The 13,081-nt window shown below is 37.5% G+C and overlaps 1 protein-coding gene across 6 annotated transcripts in view; it reads left to right on the top strand.

The window, feature by feature from the left end:
• Positions 1-13,081, top strand: part of UTRN (utrophin) — a 389,337-nt gene that overhangs the window by 149,717 nt on the left and 226,539 nt on the right. For all 6 annotated transcript variants that reach the window (XM_049799497.1, XM_049799498.1, XM_049799496.1 and 3 more), the window contains 6 exons: positions 1,638-1,787; positions 2,953-3,037; positions 4,615-4,820; positions 5,965-6,082; positions 9,492-9,697; positions 11,132-11,286. In XM_049799497.1, coding sequence (XP_049655454.1) covers positions 1,638-1,787; positions 2,953-3,037; positions 4,615-4,820; positions 5,965-6,082; positions 9,492-9,697; positions 11,132-11,286 — 920 coding nt within the window. The remainder of the gene's footprint in view (positions 1-1,637; positions 1,788-2,952; positions 3,038-4,614; positions 4,821-5,964; positions 6,083-9,491; positions 9,698-11,131; positions 11,287-13,081) is intronic.

The following is a 13,081-nucleotide window of genomic DNA, read 5'->3' as shown; positions in this document are numbered from 1 at the left end:
CCTAAAGGAATGGAAGGAGTAGTCTATCCAACAAACCTGCTTACTCATTTTTTTAAAATTAGTAATTAAAAAAAAAAAGCAGACAACCTCTGTTAGACCAAATCAGGTGGAAAGGCTTGAAGTTCCAACAAATATGTATAAACAATGTAAAGTAGTTGCAGTTATGATTGCCTAAACAAACTGACTCCTGTCAGTTGAGTATTTGCTGTCTGTCTATCATGACAGTTTAATTTTTCTTGTCTTCTACCTTAATATAGATACCTGAAGTTAAAGGTAGAACTGGAATGAGGGGGGAAAGAGCAGAATTTGCTAGAGAAACAATAGGGAATTATTAAGTACCAATTTGGCCCTGTGAAAGCAGGAATGTCTGTGCAATTTTGGTTATGGATATTAAAGAAAAGTGAGTTTGCAATAGAACAGGTACTGAGTAAGATTGCTGCGCTGTTCAGGAGGGTGAAGAACTCATCTACAAAGAAACCTGGAGCTCTCCTTGTTTTGTTTAGTCAAATAACAATGAGAAGGGATAAGATGATGAGAATGAGGAATTGTAGGGAAGATGAGCTATTATTAAAGGCTGATATTAGGTAAGTAGGAATAACAGATGTTAACTGGTCAGGCAGGAGTAATACAATCTGGGAATGAGAAGGAGATTTCTAAATAGAGCTTCTGGAGCAGCCTTCAATTAAAAAAGATATTACGTGTTTAAAAATTTTGTGTTTAGTGTTTTTTTTTTTAAAGGTGTAGACCCTTGAAACTTAGGAAAGGCACTACTTGGAATACTGCTTATTGTAGGAGGGTTCTCTGTTCAGTGATCTCCCTTCCAGGCCTGTGTTCCTGTCACTTTACTATGTATACCTCCATAATACTTGTGCAACAGAGAATAATATAAATACCAGGATGGATAAATATGATGCCTATTTGCTATTGTCATTTTTTTTATTCTAATGCTTTAAAGACAAAATTTGTGACTCCTGTTCCACAGTGCTTGTGGTCTATAGGTAAATGATAGCACAGTTGATTTAAAGTCAGTGGGAATCCAAGCATAAGCTTTTTTTTTTTTTGGTATCTGACCTGCACTTTCATGTTTAAAGAGAAAGAAGGCAGTGGGAGGTTGATCAAAATGAAGTTGTAAGGTTATGTTTAGTTTTTAAATACCTTCAGAGTACGTTTCCTTAAGAGTAAAGTACCTTGTAGTGATCTACCATGTACTTGTATAATGCATGTCAGGAGTGGGCCCTTAGTTTTTAATTTTTTTAAAAAAATGAATGCAGTCAACAATTTTGATTGGTAATGTGTTGCCTTTTGGATACACATGGTACCTTCAGAGTTGATCAAACAGGAGCATCTTGTAAGACGAGAATCAGTGTGCATGATGTGAAGCTGTATAGGTACCTTGGCTGTTTGCAGTTTTGTGGTTTTTTTTCCAGTTAGCAATAAATGTCAGTATTTGAATAAATGTTTTAATAGTTTCTAGATAGAGCATAGAGACCAAAATAGAAGATTTTCTGTTACATTTTTTCAGGGAAATTTCTATATATTGGAGTTTAAGGAAAGCTTCCTCCCCACCCCACCCCACCCCCCCTTACTTAAGCAAATATGCGTTTTGCTTCAGTCTAAAACTCTTCTGTCCATTTTAGGTCTTAAGTGAGGAGATGGAAGTACAGGGAGACAAACTGGAATGGCTGAACAGAACTGAACCTGAAGTGCTTTTGGATAAAAATGTTGATCTTCAGGAAAAAGACAAACTTTCTGATTGCCTGCAGTCCCTCAACGTGAGGTGGAATAAGGTGTGCATTTCTTCAGCATTGAGTACCTGAAGCTGCAAATATAGTGGTGTACTTAAAATGGTTGTTTTTCTTTCCGTGTATCTGTGATGTACATAAACCATCTTGGAGGCCATGCAGGCATGCTCAGGAAATGTGCCCCAATCCATGTCTAAGTAAAAACACTGGTGGACATTTTTCCATCAGAATGAGTTAGTTAGCTTAAGGGTTTTTTGTTTTTCTTTTGTATTGGCTTTCTTTTAAACAGCTGGATCAAAAATATTTCACTTGGAGGCAAAGAGTAATGTATTAATTTGAAATTGAGAGAGTCACAATAAATCTTTGCTGTATAAGAGTTGAATGTTTGCAGCAGTTAAGACGAAAACAAACGAAGCTGTGGTAAAATTTAGTGAGAAAAATCTTATCAAGTGTGTCAGTAATTCTTGAGTACAACTGCTGTAAATTAGAAGCTCTAGTGTTCAATCTCATTGGCACGTATATAAGAAAAGAACTCACTGGTTGCAATAAAACCAGATTTTTTTTTCAAGCAGAGCCTGGAGATCCAAGTGAAAAAGGAGTAGAAATATTTGGCATTATATTATGGATCAGGGAGGTAAGAATTTATTGGGGAAAGGGGCTTTTGATATTTCGGGGAAAAAAGATCTGTTTTTACCTACTCAGCCATGAAAATGGGGATTCTCCCCCCCCTCCCCCCCCCCCCCATATATATATATTACATTTCCATCACTGCCTTTTAAAAACTTTTAAAAAAGTAAAGGAGGCAAATTTGTCTTCACTACAATAGAGTTTAGTGGTAACATTTTTTTCTTTTTAAATTAATTCCCTATTTCTCTACTTTCCTGTCACTGATGGCTGTGCACTCAAATAATGAGTCATAGCTCTGATGCTTATGCAGTAAAAACCATGTAAACAATCAGTCTACAGCAGTTCATTTATTCCTGTCCAAGATTTAGGTAAGACACTGGAATGTATTGAAATAACACTCTGAGTACCTCTTGGAGTTTTTATTGTTTTTAAATAATACCTTGAAAAAATTAATTGAAATATCTGAGGTGTGCCATTGTAGCAAGCGTGGTGTAGAGTATTTTGTCTCTTCTAATAAGCGATTACTTTTTTGCTGTTAATATAGGTTGTCTTACTGTTTTTATTCCTCTCTGTTGGGCTGTAGGTGTTCAGAGAAGTGCCTGACAGAGTGAGAGAACTGGAGGCATTTGTTGGGCAGTCTCGTCTTGTTACACAGACAAAGCCTTCTGGTGAGTGATCGGTCCTTCTGTTGTGCTTAATTGTATTGAGTTTAATCCTGTTTGTGGTTAAAAATAATCCAAAAAGGAAAACCTTCCCTAGGAACATAGACAAGTGGAAATAAGGAAAGTTGTCCGTTGCTGTGCTTGGGGCTGCCTTCATGTTACTGTGGGAGAGAGGGAATGTTTGGTTAAGGAAGAAGTCACTTGGCAGTTCAGGATTGGCGGAGTCCTTCAGGGTTCCCCTAAGATTGTTGAAATGGAGGAATGTTTTAGTAAAGCTTAGGCCTCCTCATCAGGAGCCAGTGTATTAGGTACAGAATAAAAACCAAAATAGCTATGTTTGTGACAGCCTGGTTTCCTGTGGATTTGTACCTTGTGGTCATGCCTTTTAGTAGTTCAGATCCATTAGAAGCTTTCCCTACAGCTAATTATTTGTAAAGTATCTCCTGCATGCAGATTCTCTTCAGTCCTATAAATAAAGGCCATTCTGCATCTTTCAGCTCAGTAGGGACACAGATAGGTCTTTCTCATCTGCTAGATACTTACATTCCTGAATCTTGTAGGGGAAGCTGTCTAAATACGAAATGTTTTTGTACTAGACACTGACACTGGCAGTCTTTTCAAGATGCTGGAGACAGATCACCAGATACAGAGTCTCTAAACAAGGTGCTCAGGTCTCCTTTTTAGAAAACTAGGTAAAAAAGACAGGCCTTGCCTGAAAGAATTTGCAGCTTGAACTTCAGTAATTTTTTTTTTTAATTCAGCAGCAGTAAACAAAATTTAAAGAAGGAAAACCAACTGGTTTTAAGCCTTTCAAAACCTTGATTCAGCTTGTTTTCCTTTCATATAGGGTGTTAAGTAAAGCTCCTGTATTTCATTGCTTGAGGCAAGTGTGTAATATTTATGCTCCAGCTTGATTTAACTTAGTGTTTTCTTGGAACTAGAACACAACAAAACAGCTTCTGGAGCGAATCTTACTGTTCAGCTCATTCCTTGCTTCTTTGCAGTGTCAGGTTAAAAATTTAGAAAGCATGGGGTTGAACTAGTGGGCATCTGTCCCTTCTTAGGACAGTTGCATATTGCCAAGTCCATGAAGCATCTATTGCAGTAGCTCAACTTGTGCTTAAGTGAATTTTGAGCCAGGAGTGGGGAAAACCTTTCAGCCACATAAATGTCTAAAATTGTCTTCCTCACTTTTGTATTCCCTTAAATGAAAGGATTGGGTTTTACGCTTAGTAAGGGTCAATTCCCTTTTGTATAAGAGTGTTTAGCTTACTACATTAGATTTAAAGTCATTTTGCCTTTGCAAGTTTTCTTCTTGTTTGTTTTTGTAGGTAGGCTGAATCATTTGTGTGAGTCTTTGTCATGCAATGAAATAATTAATAGCCTTTTAAAAAAGAAAGCAAAAGGAATTTCTGATTACTTAGTTTTTAGTGGTTAAAATGCCTCAAATACCAATTTTGCTGTGTTTTCTCTATAGATGCTGTTGCATTTTTATAGGAATTACAAAAAAACCCTGTAATTCCCACAATTGCACATGTGGCCATGACTTTTTTCTTTAACAAAACCGCCAAACTCTGTTTCAGATATCCAAAAGGTGGTGCTAGTATCTTCTTCATTGGAAATTCCTGTTCAGACTCAGCAGGCTTCGGAACTTTCTGCACCTGCTGATCTGGATAAAACTATAACTGAGCTGGCTGACTGGTTGGTATTGATTGACCAAATGCTCAAGTCAAACATAGTCACCGTGGGAAATACTGAAGAGATCAATCGGACTATTGCACGAATGAAAGTATGTGTTTTTGTGAAGGCTAGTGGATTGGAAAATTGGCTCATGCTTTAATAGCTTGTACATTCAGTAAAGAAATTACATGCGTTTTAAGAAAAAAGAAACTGACTGCAGGAAATGCATAACTTGAAAATTGCTCTTTAAATACTGTTGTTACTACACTCCTCTCCCTTCTACCATTTCCTGTTAATTCCTGTGTCCCTATGTGAGCTAGGCACCGCTATTTTTTAAACAAAGCATATAGAGAATACTTCCTGAAAATGATATCTTTTTGGGAATGTATAGATAGCTTATGCTGAAGACTTTGGAGCAGCTTCATATTTACTTGGAGGGTGACATTTATGATTCACTCTTTAGTGCTTTCTAATGAGTTTTGTTGTGTTGTAGTTAGACTAAACTGATTTCCAGAGACATGCTAAAATGATTAAGAGTTGTAACATTAATACTTATGTTGTAAATGTTTGTTTCTGTTGATAGCTCATAGTATGCTGAGCCATGACTAAGGGTAGTACTTGTGAGATGTATGCTACCATTAAGGTTCATTTTCTTTGACTTGATATCAGTTAACATGAGTAACTGTAGAGTAAAAGCTGCAGGCTAAACAAGTGCTAAACTGTTTCTGTGGGTGTCTAACAAAATCTGGAATTTGAAAGAATAATGTGATGTAGTGTAACTTTGGAAACACTTTTTTTTAACTGTATAATACTTGTAATATGAGCTTCTGGTTCATTGCCATAGTGAAATAACGTTGTTTTTATACAATATATAGTCTGAGTGTTCCTTCCTGTTCTCTTCCTTCTTCATCTCCCTCTGCCTCCCTGCATTATATAAATGATCAGAGCTTGGTAAGAGGAAAATAAGTTATGGGAGAGTGAAAAATAGATACTGGAAAATATTGTGCAATGGATGCGATAACTGTGGTTTGTACAGGTTAACTTTCACCTCTGGATTTTAACTGTAATTAGAATATGTTTGCTTTTTAAAGCAGTGTAATAATACTGTGACAATTCAAGGGTTACAGTAACGATGGGAACAGCCATCTAATTGTGGCAGCACATACACATTTTGTTTTATCTACAAATAATACAGATGATGTTAACTAAATTCTGCTTTTTGGACTCAAAAATCACATCCTAATTCTCAACAGATAACAAAGGCAGATTTGGACCAGCGGCACCCTCAGCTTGATTCGGTTTTTACATTGGCTCAGAATTTGAAGAATAAAACTTCGAGTTCAGACATTAGGACAGTGATCACAGAAAAATGTAAGTTTCTCCATTGTGTTTGCAAATACAGTGTTTCCATGGCAGTAAAAAAATCTTCATGTCTTTTTCTTAAACTCGTGATTTTGAGCCTAGCTGAAGTTGCCTTCCTTGAACAAACTGAAAACTTAGCAGTTAAGTGGCTTTCACTCTTAACAGTCTAATGAAAATTCCTAGAACAAGAATTGCCACTTGTTTTCTTGACTGGCCTTTTTTTTCAAGTACAAAGGTAAATATTTTTGCTGGGATTTCAAAATATCTTATGAAGAATTTGAGTTACTTGACAGCCACAGACCCAGGGATGAGGATTTTTTATTTATTGATGAAAGGAACTAATCGTGTATCTTTATTTTTGTTGAACTGTGATGCATTGGACAGTTAGTGAAAAGCATGAATGTATCGACTTAGGACAATGAGTTTGTGTACATACTTTTGAAATTGTTGACTGAGAGTTGGTAGAGTTTTTAAGGCACTGATACGTGCTTGAAAATGAGTTTCCAGTTTAAAGGTCCCCACCCCCTTTGCAAATTTATTTTACTGGTACTTAAGGAAAGAAAGCATACAAATGACAATTAGAAACTAAGGGACAATGTATTCTTTGAACTCTTAAGCTTTGTTGGTTGCTAAGATTAGAAAATCCATGCAGCAGGAAATATCACAGTTAGAAGTAAAAATGGAAAGATATATTTCCTTATGTTCTCCTCTGCAATGTAGTTTTCCTTTACTAGTTCTACATGAATTTCTTTGGTGTCCATAAGACTTGCTGGACATAATAATGGGGTCAGACAAAAAGCCCACGGACATGTTAAACGGTCTGATGAGATGCTACCTGCTTCCTAAGATTCACAGGAGCTATGGATTGGTAGGGGAGTAAGATCCAAAGAAGCTAAAGAAACTTGTAGGGCCTGAGTTTTGCAGCCACTCGGAACTAGGGGTGAGTTGGAAACTTGGAGAGGGTAGTAACTATTAGTCCGTGTCAGTCGGTCAAGAAGGGGAGACCTGGTCAGTCACAAAACATTCTTGATTCTTCAGAAAAGGTGAACAAGGAATAAAGGAACTGTATGTTGAAAATTTGAGTTCTCTTATTGTCTTGCCCATCCAAGGTGGGAACAGAGAAGCTGTGTATGCTGCCATGGATGAAGCTTCCAGTAGATACCCTATAGATGTGTGTGAAGATTTTGCTACCTTTCATGAAACATGAAAAAACTCGAAGGTTTTGTTGCTACTGACATTGGTAAAGAAAAGGTTGCTCTTTGAAGAAAAGTGAAGCTCAGGACTGCTTTATGCACCTGGTTGTTTAAACACTTAGGGGAATATACTGATGTCCTACAAACTGCTGTGAATGTTGTTGGATGAAGCCTAATTACTCAAATAGCTAGGAGCACAGAAAGAGAGAAAAGCTTCCTTCTCTGGAACTTCCTTCCCAATTACTGCATGGACATCGGGAATTAAAAGCACAGTCTCATCAGGAATTCTTTCCAATCTTTTTGCCTTTGATACCAGAATGGTACCCCTGACAACTTTTTCTGGGAACCGATCTATTGAACCCTCTGAATGCTACCAAGAATTTCACTATTTTTTTGTCCTGTTTTGGTGGAGACTGAAGAGAGGGGAAATACATCAACAGTGCAGAGAGTAAGGTTAACCTGGCCATTAATGGGGAAAAATATATCAAGAAATATTCTTTCTATAATAACAACAACAATAATGATGCCATGTAAACATCAAATATCTATCCATTTCAGTCAAGTTGCTATTGTAGGCAGCTGTTTCTCAGGCATGTTTTTTCCTTCCAGCTTAGTGGGGAGAGCCTAAACACTTAGGAGGTTTTTCTCTGCAGTTCATTAGCCAGCACACAGGGTTATAGCCTTTTTTCACTCCTGCTGTTTTTGCTTTTGCTGTTTTGGTGAAACCACTGATCTCTCACAGCAGCTACTGGTTTACTTTGAACATACTCTTTGTCAAATATGGTAACTTTTTTTAAAATAACCTATATTACTATTTGCTGTTGAGTTACTGATGCTTTGTTCTAAGTTCTCATTCAGCATGACCCGAGTCATGCCTAAAAATGACTCCAAAAGTTGCCTGTGGGTTGAAATTGATACATTTATGTTGCACAGATCATTGGATTTGTCTGCCAGTAATACAGTTACTCTGACAAGTTGGCTTTGCTGCCACAGTCTTTGAGATCTTTGTGAAACTAAACAAAATATTGTCGAATCCTTTGTATAACTGTAAAAGGGTGAAAAAAAAGAGAAAAGGGTACAGTTACCGTTAAGGGGTTTTAACTTAAGCATAGCCTTTGGCATTTTTACTTCATGGAAGATTGACGTGACCTGAGTATCAAGTGTGTTAGTTTTCTAATAAAATTGCATATGTAAGATAAGTATATTGGATGTGTTACTGCCTAGCTGTTGCTGCTCAGAGTACAGATATACTCAAGAAATCCAGCTTAGGCTTTTTGTTTTGTTTGCTTTTTTACTCTTTGTTTCTAGTGGTGTGTTCCTAATAACTGTCATGACAGGTAGTAGGGAAGCTGTTTTTACCTCTATAGACTTTCAAGTAATACTTTTTTTTTATGGTCTGTAAGTATTAAGAAAAAGGTACAATGCTATTTATTTCTATCTGAGGCCAGACCTGCTGCTTTCCTTGACATGCTATTTTTTTGTCCTGGGAACTTGTCATGTTGTCTTTTTCACCCTTTGTTTGTTAAAGGTTAAAGCCTATTTATTGATAATCTAATATAACTCTATTGAGAGAGGAATGGGATACTTAAAGGAAACAGGGTGTGATCAATAACTTCTCTGTTCTGCCGTGTAATCTACATAAGCCTGTAGAAACCTGTGGTGGAATGAAAGTGCCAAAGTAGGCCGTTACTAGAGTGTTTCTACTTTGGCCAAAATTGTAGTACAGGTGCCACTAGACTGCCATCAACGCACAGTGATCTGGAAAGCTTAGTTCACTGTGCATAAGGTATCCAGATCTAAACAATATTTATTTGTACTGGTTGAAGTTGCAGATACACAAAGATGACTTGCTGGTACGGCCACCACCCTAAAATTGTGCTCCTTGGAGCCCTGCTACTGGCATATCTCTGCAGTGCAGCTGTGGCAGATTTGCCTCGCACATGTGTGTACTTAAAAAGTAAAATAAGGCCTTTGAAACATTCCAGAAATAATAGTTGTTACTTGTATGCTGAACTGCTTAAACAAGAGGTAACCAAACACCTGCATTTTTCACTTGCTAGCTTGAAAGTATAAACTACATGGGGAACTAAAATACTGAATATGTAAACTACTGTATTTGAGAATTAATTACATTATTGTCTCTTGTCCTGAGAATTAAGTGGTAGTTATTATGGCTACTTGTTTGTTTGCCTCAGGTTTTTCTTATTCTGTGTTGTCCTCCACAGTGGAGAAGGTGAAGAACCAGTGGGACAATACCCAGCATGGTGTGGAGGTGCGGCAGCAGCAGCTGAAATACATGCTGACAGACAGCATACAGTGGGATGAACAGAGGCAAGAAATGGGGCACCTCATGGAGCAGTGTGAGATCCGTCTGCGTATGCTCCTGCAGGCCTCAAAAGAGATGCTTGCCAAACAGATTTCGGACAACAAAGTAAGACCATCTACGCTTTTTTATTTTCCATACCAGACTCCTCAGTCTATCTAATGCTACTGGATTCAATTGATACGCAAATATACACTTCAGTTGTAGGACTGATTTGGCAATTCTGTCTCTTCTTGGGCATCATATATTCTAAATTGTGTCTATTTTTTATATATATAAAAGACTTCCTGAGAATCGCTTTCTGGGAGGGAAACAGGTGGCGAGCATGTCTTTTTGTAAGTGTAGTTGAAATGAGTATAGTGTAGCATCAAATAAATGGTATTATGCAAAAAGCTTGAACCTCAGACCAATAACATTTTAATTGTACAGCCACAGAATGTGGGATGTGTTACTTCACAGAAACCTATTAACAGTAGTTTAGTAAATCCAGGAATGGACCAAGCTATTTAAAATTATCCTGAATTTAACTTCTGATAAGTGCCAGGCATATTCAACACTTCTTCTCCCCGCCCCCCCCCCCCCCCCAATCCCATGCAGTTTTTGCAGTAATCAGTAAGTCTGATGTCCTTTGTCCTGGTGGCAGTCAGAAAAAGGGCAGCCTGTAGGTAGCACAGGATGAGAACTAAACAGACAAATCAGTGAGGAGGGGCTTTTATCAGTGCAGTGTTTAGAACAGGGCTATAACGAAGTTTTAAAACTGTGCATATATATATATATTCATGCAGAGACAATATAGGGGTGCAGCTCGGTATGGAAAGAAGCAGAGAGTATGACCTTGAGAATTCCTCACTGATCCATAGCTATTTCAGTAAACAGTAAAATTGCGTGCTTTTCATCGTCTTTCTCTACATGAGCAGGGGATTGGCAATGGACTGTTAGGTCTGCTTTGCTTTCTTAAGTGAAAGTAGGCCTGTGCCCAAACATGTAGTACAGAGATCGTAAGATACAACTGGACATATACATATATGCAAATATATTTTTTTAATTTAGAAATAAACTTGAGGTCAGGATTCTGTAAAGTCGAGGCACCTTATGAATACCCTGCCACAATAAGCAAACACATCTAAAGTATTTTCTTCATTTAAAAACAAAAAAACCCCACAGAACAATGAAATCAAATTCTCATGCTGTGCACTTCTATTTATGCCACTTCTACCTCCCGCTTATATCGCTATTATCATAATTTAAATTTATTCATGCTACTAAAAATATGGAAGTGTTGCCAGTGAAACACAGAAGAGGATTTTTCTAGCCTTTGGTGGTTCTGGCAAATATAATTTCTTGTCACCTATTTGTGTTTTGATTGGTTCATTGTCAGGACACTTAGAATCTGTAGATTTTCTTCTTAAGATTTTTTTTTCTTCTAGATGAAAAATGGGCACTTTTTTGTTCTATAAAAAAAGCAAAAAGCAGGGTTTAATGGTAAAATGCATAACTTGAAAAATAGTCTGATTTTTATTTTACCGTCTCATTGCTTTTTAGCTGTTAGTACAGGATTTACATAGAGGTGACATCACGGTAGCTGCATTCAATGATCTTTCTAATAAACTACTTCGAGAGTATCGTGATGATGACACCAGGAGGGTGAAGGAAACCACTGACCAAATGAACACTTGTTGGGTTAATCTGAACCAAAGGTAATTACATGGTTTCACTGTATATGTAGCTGTTTGTGTCTTAAACTTGTATCCTATGTATACATGTGTATTTGCAGTCTCTTTTGTCCACTTTAGTGTGGCATTTAGGGCTACTGTGGGTAATTAGTCAATTACAGTGAAACTGTTTTGAGTTTTGATGATTGAAATTATCACAGTTCACCATGGAAGGCTTCAATATGGGTTCCCATTTATGTGGTGGTTTTTTTAAGGAGGAAAAAAAAAAAGTACTTGTGTCATGTTTGGTCTCAGGTGTGCTTGTGGCTATTATTCTCTAAGTGTCTTTGAACAGTTCCTCTCCTGTTCCTTGATGCTAGTATGCTACGTCGTTGTAGTTTGTTGCTGTGCTTTCTTTTCATAAGGCTGTAAGTATTCAGCTTGGTCTTCCAACCCATTAATTCATTATGCCCTTTCATCTAATGGAAACTCCCCCTGAATGGGGTTGCGCTTTGGGTTCCTGAGTGTGATGCTTCTAGCACTCCTATCTAGAAAATACTTAAGCTTATAGGAATAGAGACATACTTGAACCTTACTTCTTTCTATTCATCCTGCATTAAGACATATTTGCAAATATGTCTTAACGAAAATACGGTGTTTCCCTATGCATAATGTTTTTTCCTGCAGTGTAATCTAATCTCTGCAGAAGTTTTTTAGTATTTGATATTCAATTAACATTTGGAATAGTGTCTGACTCGGTGCCTGCAGCTTAAAAGATGATACACTTTGTGGTTAGAGGGACAGAAGAGAAAATTGTTCCTGTGTGTATGGGAGTGGGGGAGATGACAGCCCAAAGTCTGTGTGTATGTGTGCATATATGTACATGTAAAAGGGGAAACTGCTTTTGTAATGAGATGTCAGTTAAGGGAATAAAAATCCTAGGTAATTATGCCTCTGAAGTTGATGTTATATCCTTGGGAGTGAGAGGAGAACTTTGCAGTGGCAAGAAGTAGGCAATGAAAGAAGCAGAGTAGAACGTCATCTTATCCTTCTTTGGAGGAAAATGGTCATTTTGTGCTTTTGATATGGCAGCTGGTTTCCTGGTTATGTCCACTGAGAGATGAGGTACAAAATAGGCAAAACTTTGTATGGCTAATTCCATGTTATCATTTGAGAGAGAATAAAAATTTGTTCATCTCTAAATGTTTTGAGATGTAAGATAGGATTTGTTAAGTGAGTGAAACATTTAGTAATTATTCTGTGTGATGCGGATGACTTCTTTTCATGGTTCTTCAGACAACTTCCAGTAGAGTATGGGAAAGGCTTTGGCACGTGACAAAACTTCCTTGGCTTTTTACTTTTACTTTTTCAGAACTAGGTTGTAGTGATGAGGTCATCTTCTGAAACAGCCCTTCCTGACCATTCATTTGCATTAAGATTAGGGGCTGCAGCATTTTCACCATCAGATTATCCTTTCTTTCCTCACAGTAAACTAATAATTTTTCCAAAAATGCCATTAACTTCATCTGAATGTCATGACGACATCTGGGGATGAAGATGCAATTAGAGTGTCAGGGGAAACAGCTCCTTGTTGGATTAGCAGTAACAGTAGACTACAGCTCTGTAGTAGTCTCATTTACATTCAGACTTTGCAGTGTTTTGGCTAGAACTGGCATAAAACTGCCCACCACTCAGAGCAGGTGACCAGAAAGAAGACCTCCTGCCTGGAAGCCTCTAATTATTTTTGAATCTGCTTAAAGTCTGGAATAATAAGCGATTGCATTCTGTTGTGTATAACTGAAGCTCCTCAATTATCACTAGGGCTACTGTTCTGCAGTCT

This window comes from Accipiter gentilis, chromosome 5, assembly GCF_929443795.1.
Source record: "Accipiter gentilis chromosome 5, bAccGen1.1, whole genome shotgun sequence".
NCBI lineage: Eukaryota > Metazoa > Chordata > Aves > Accipitriformes > Accipitridae > Astur > Astur gentilis.
Note: the sequence above shows the minus strand (reverse complement) of the source record. Positions and strands in the feature narration are given on the sequence as shown.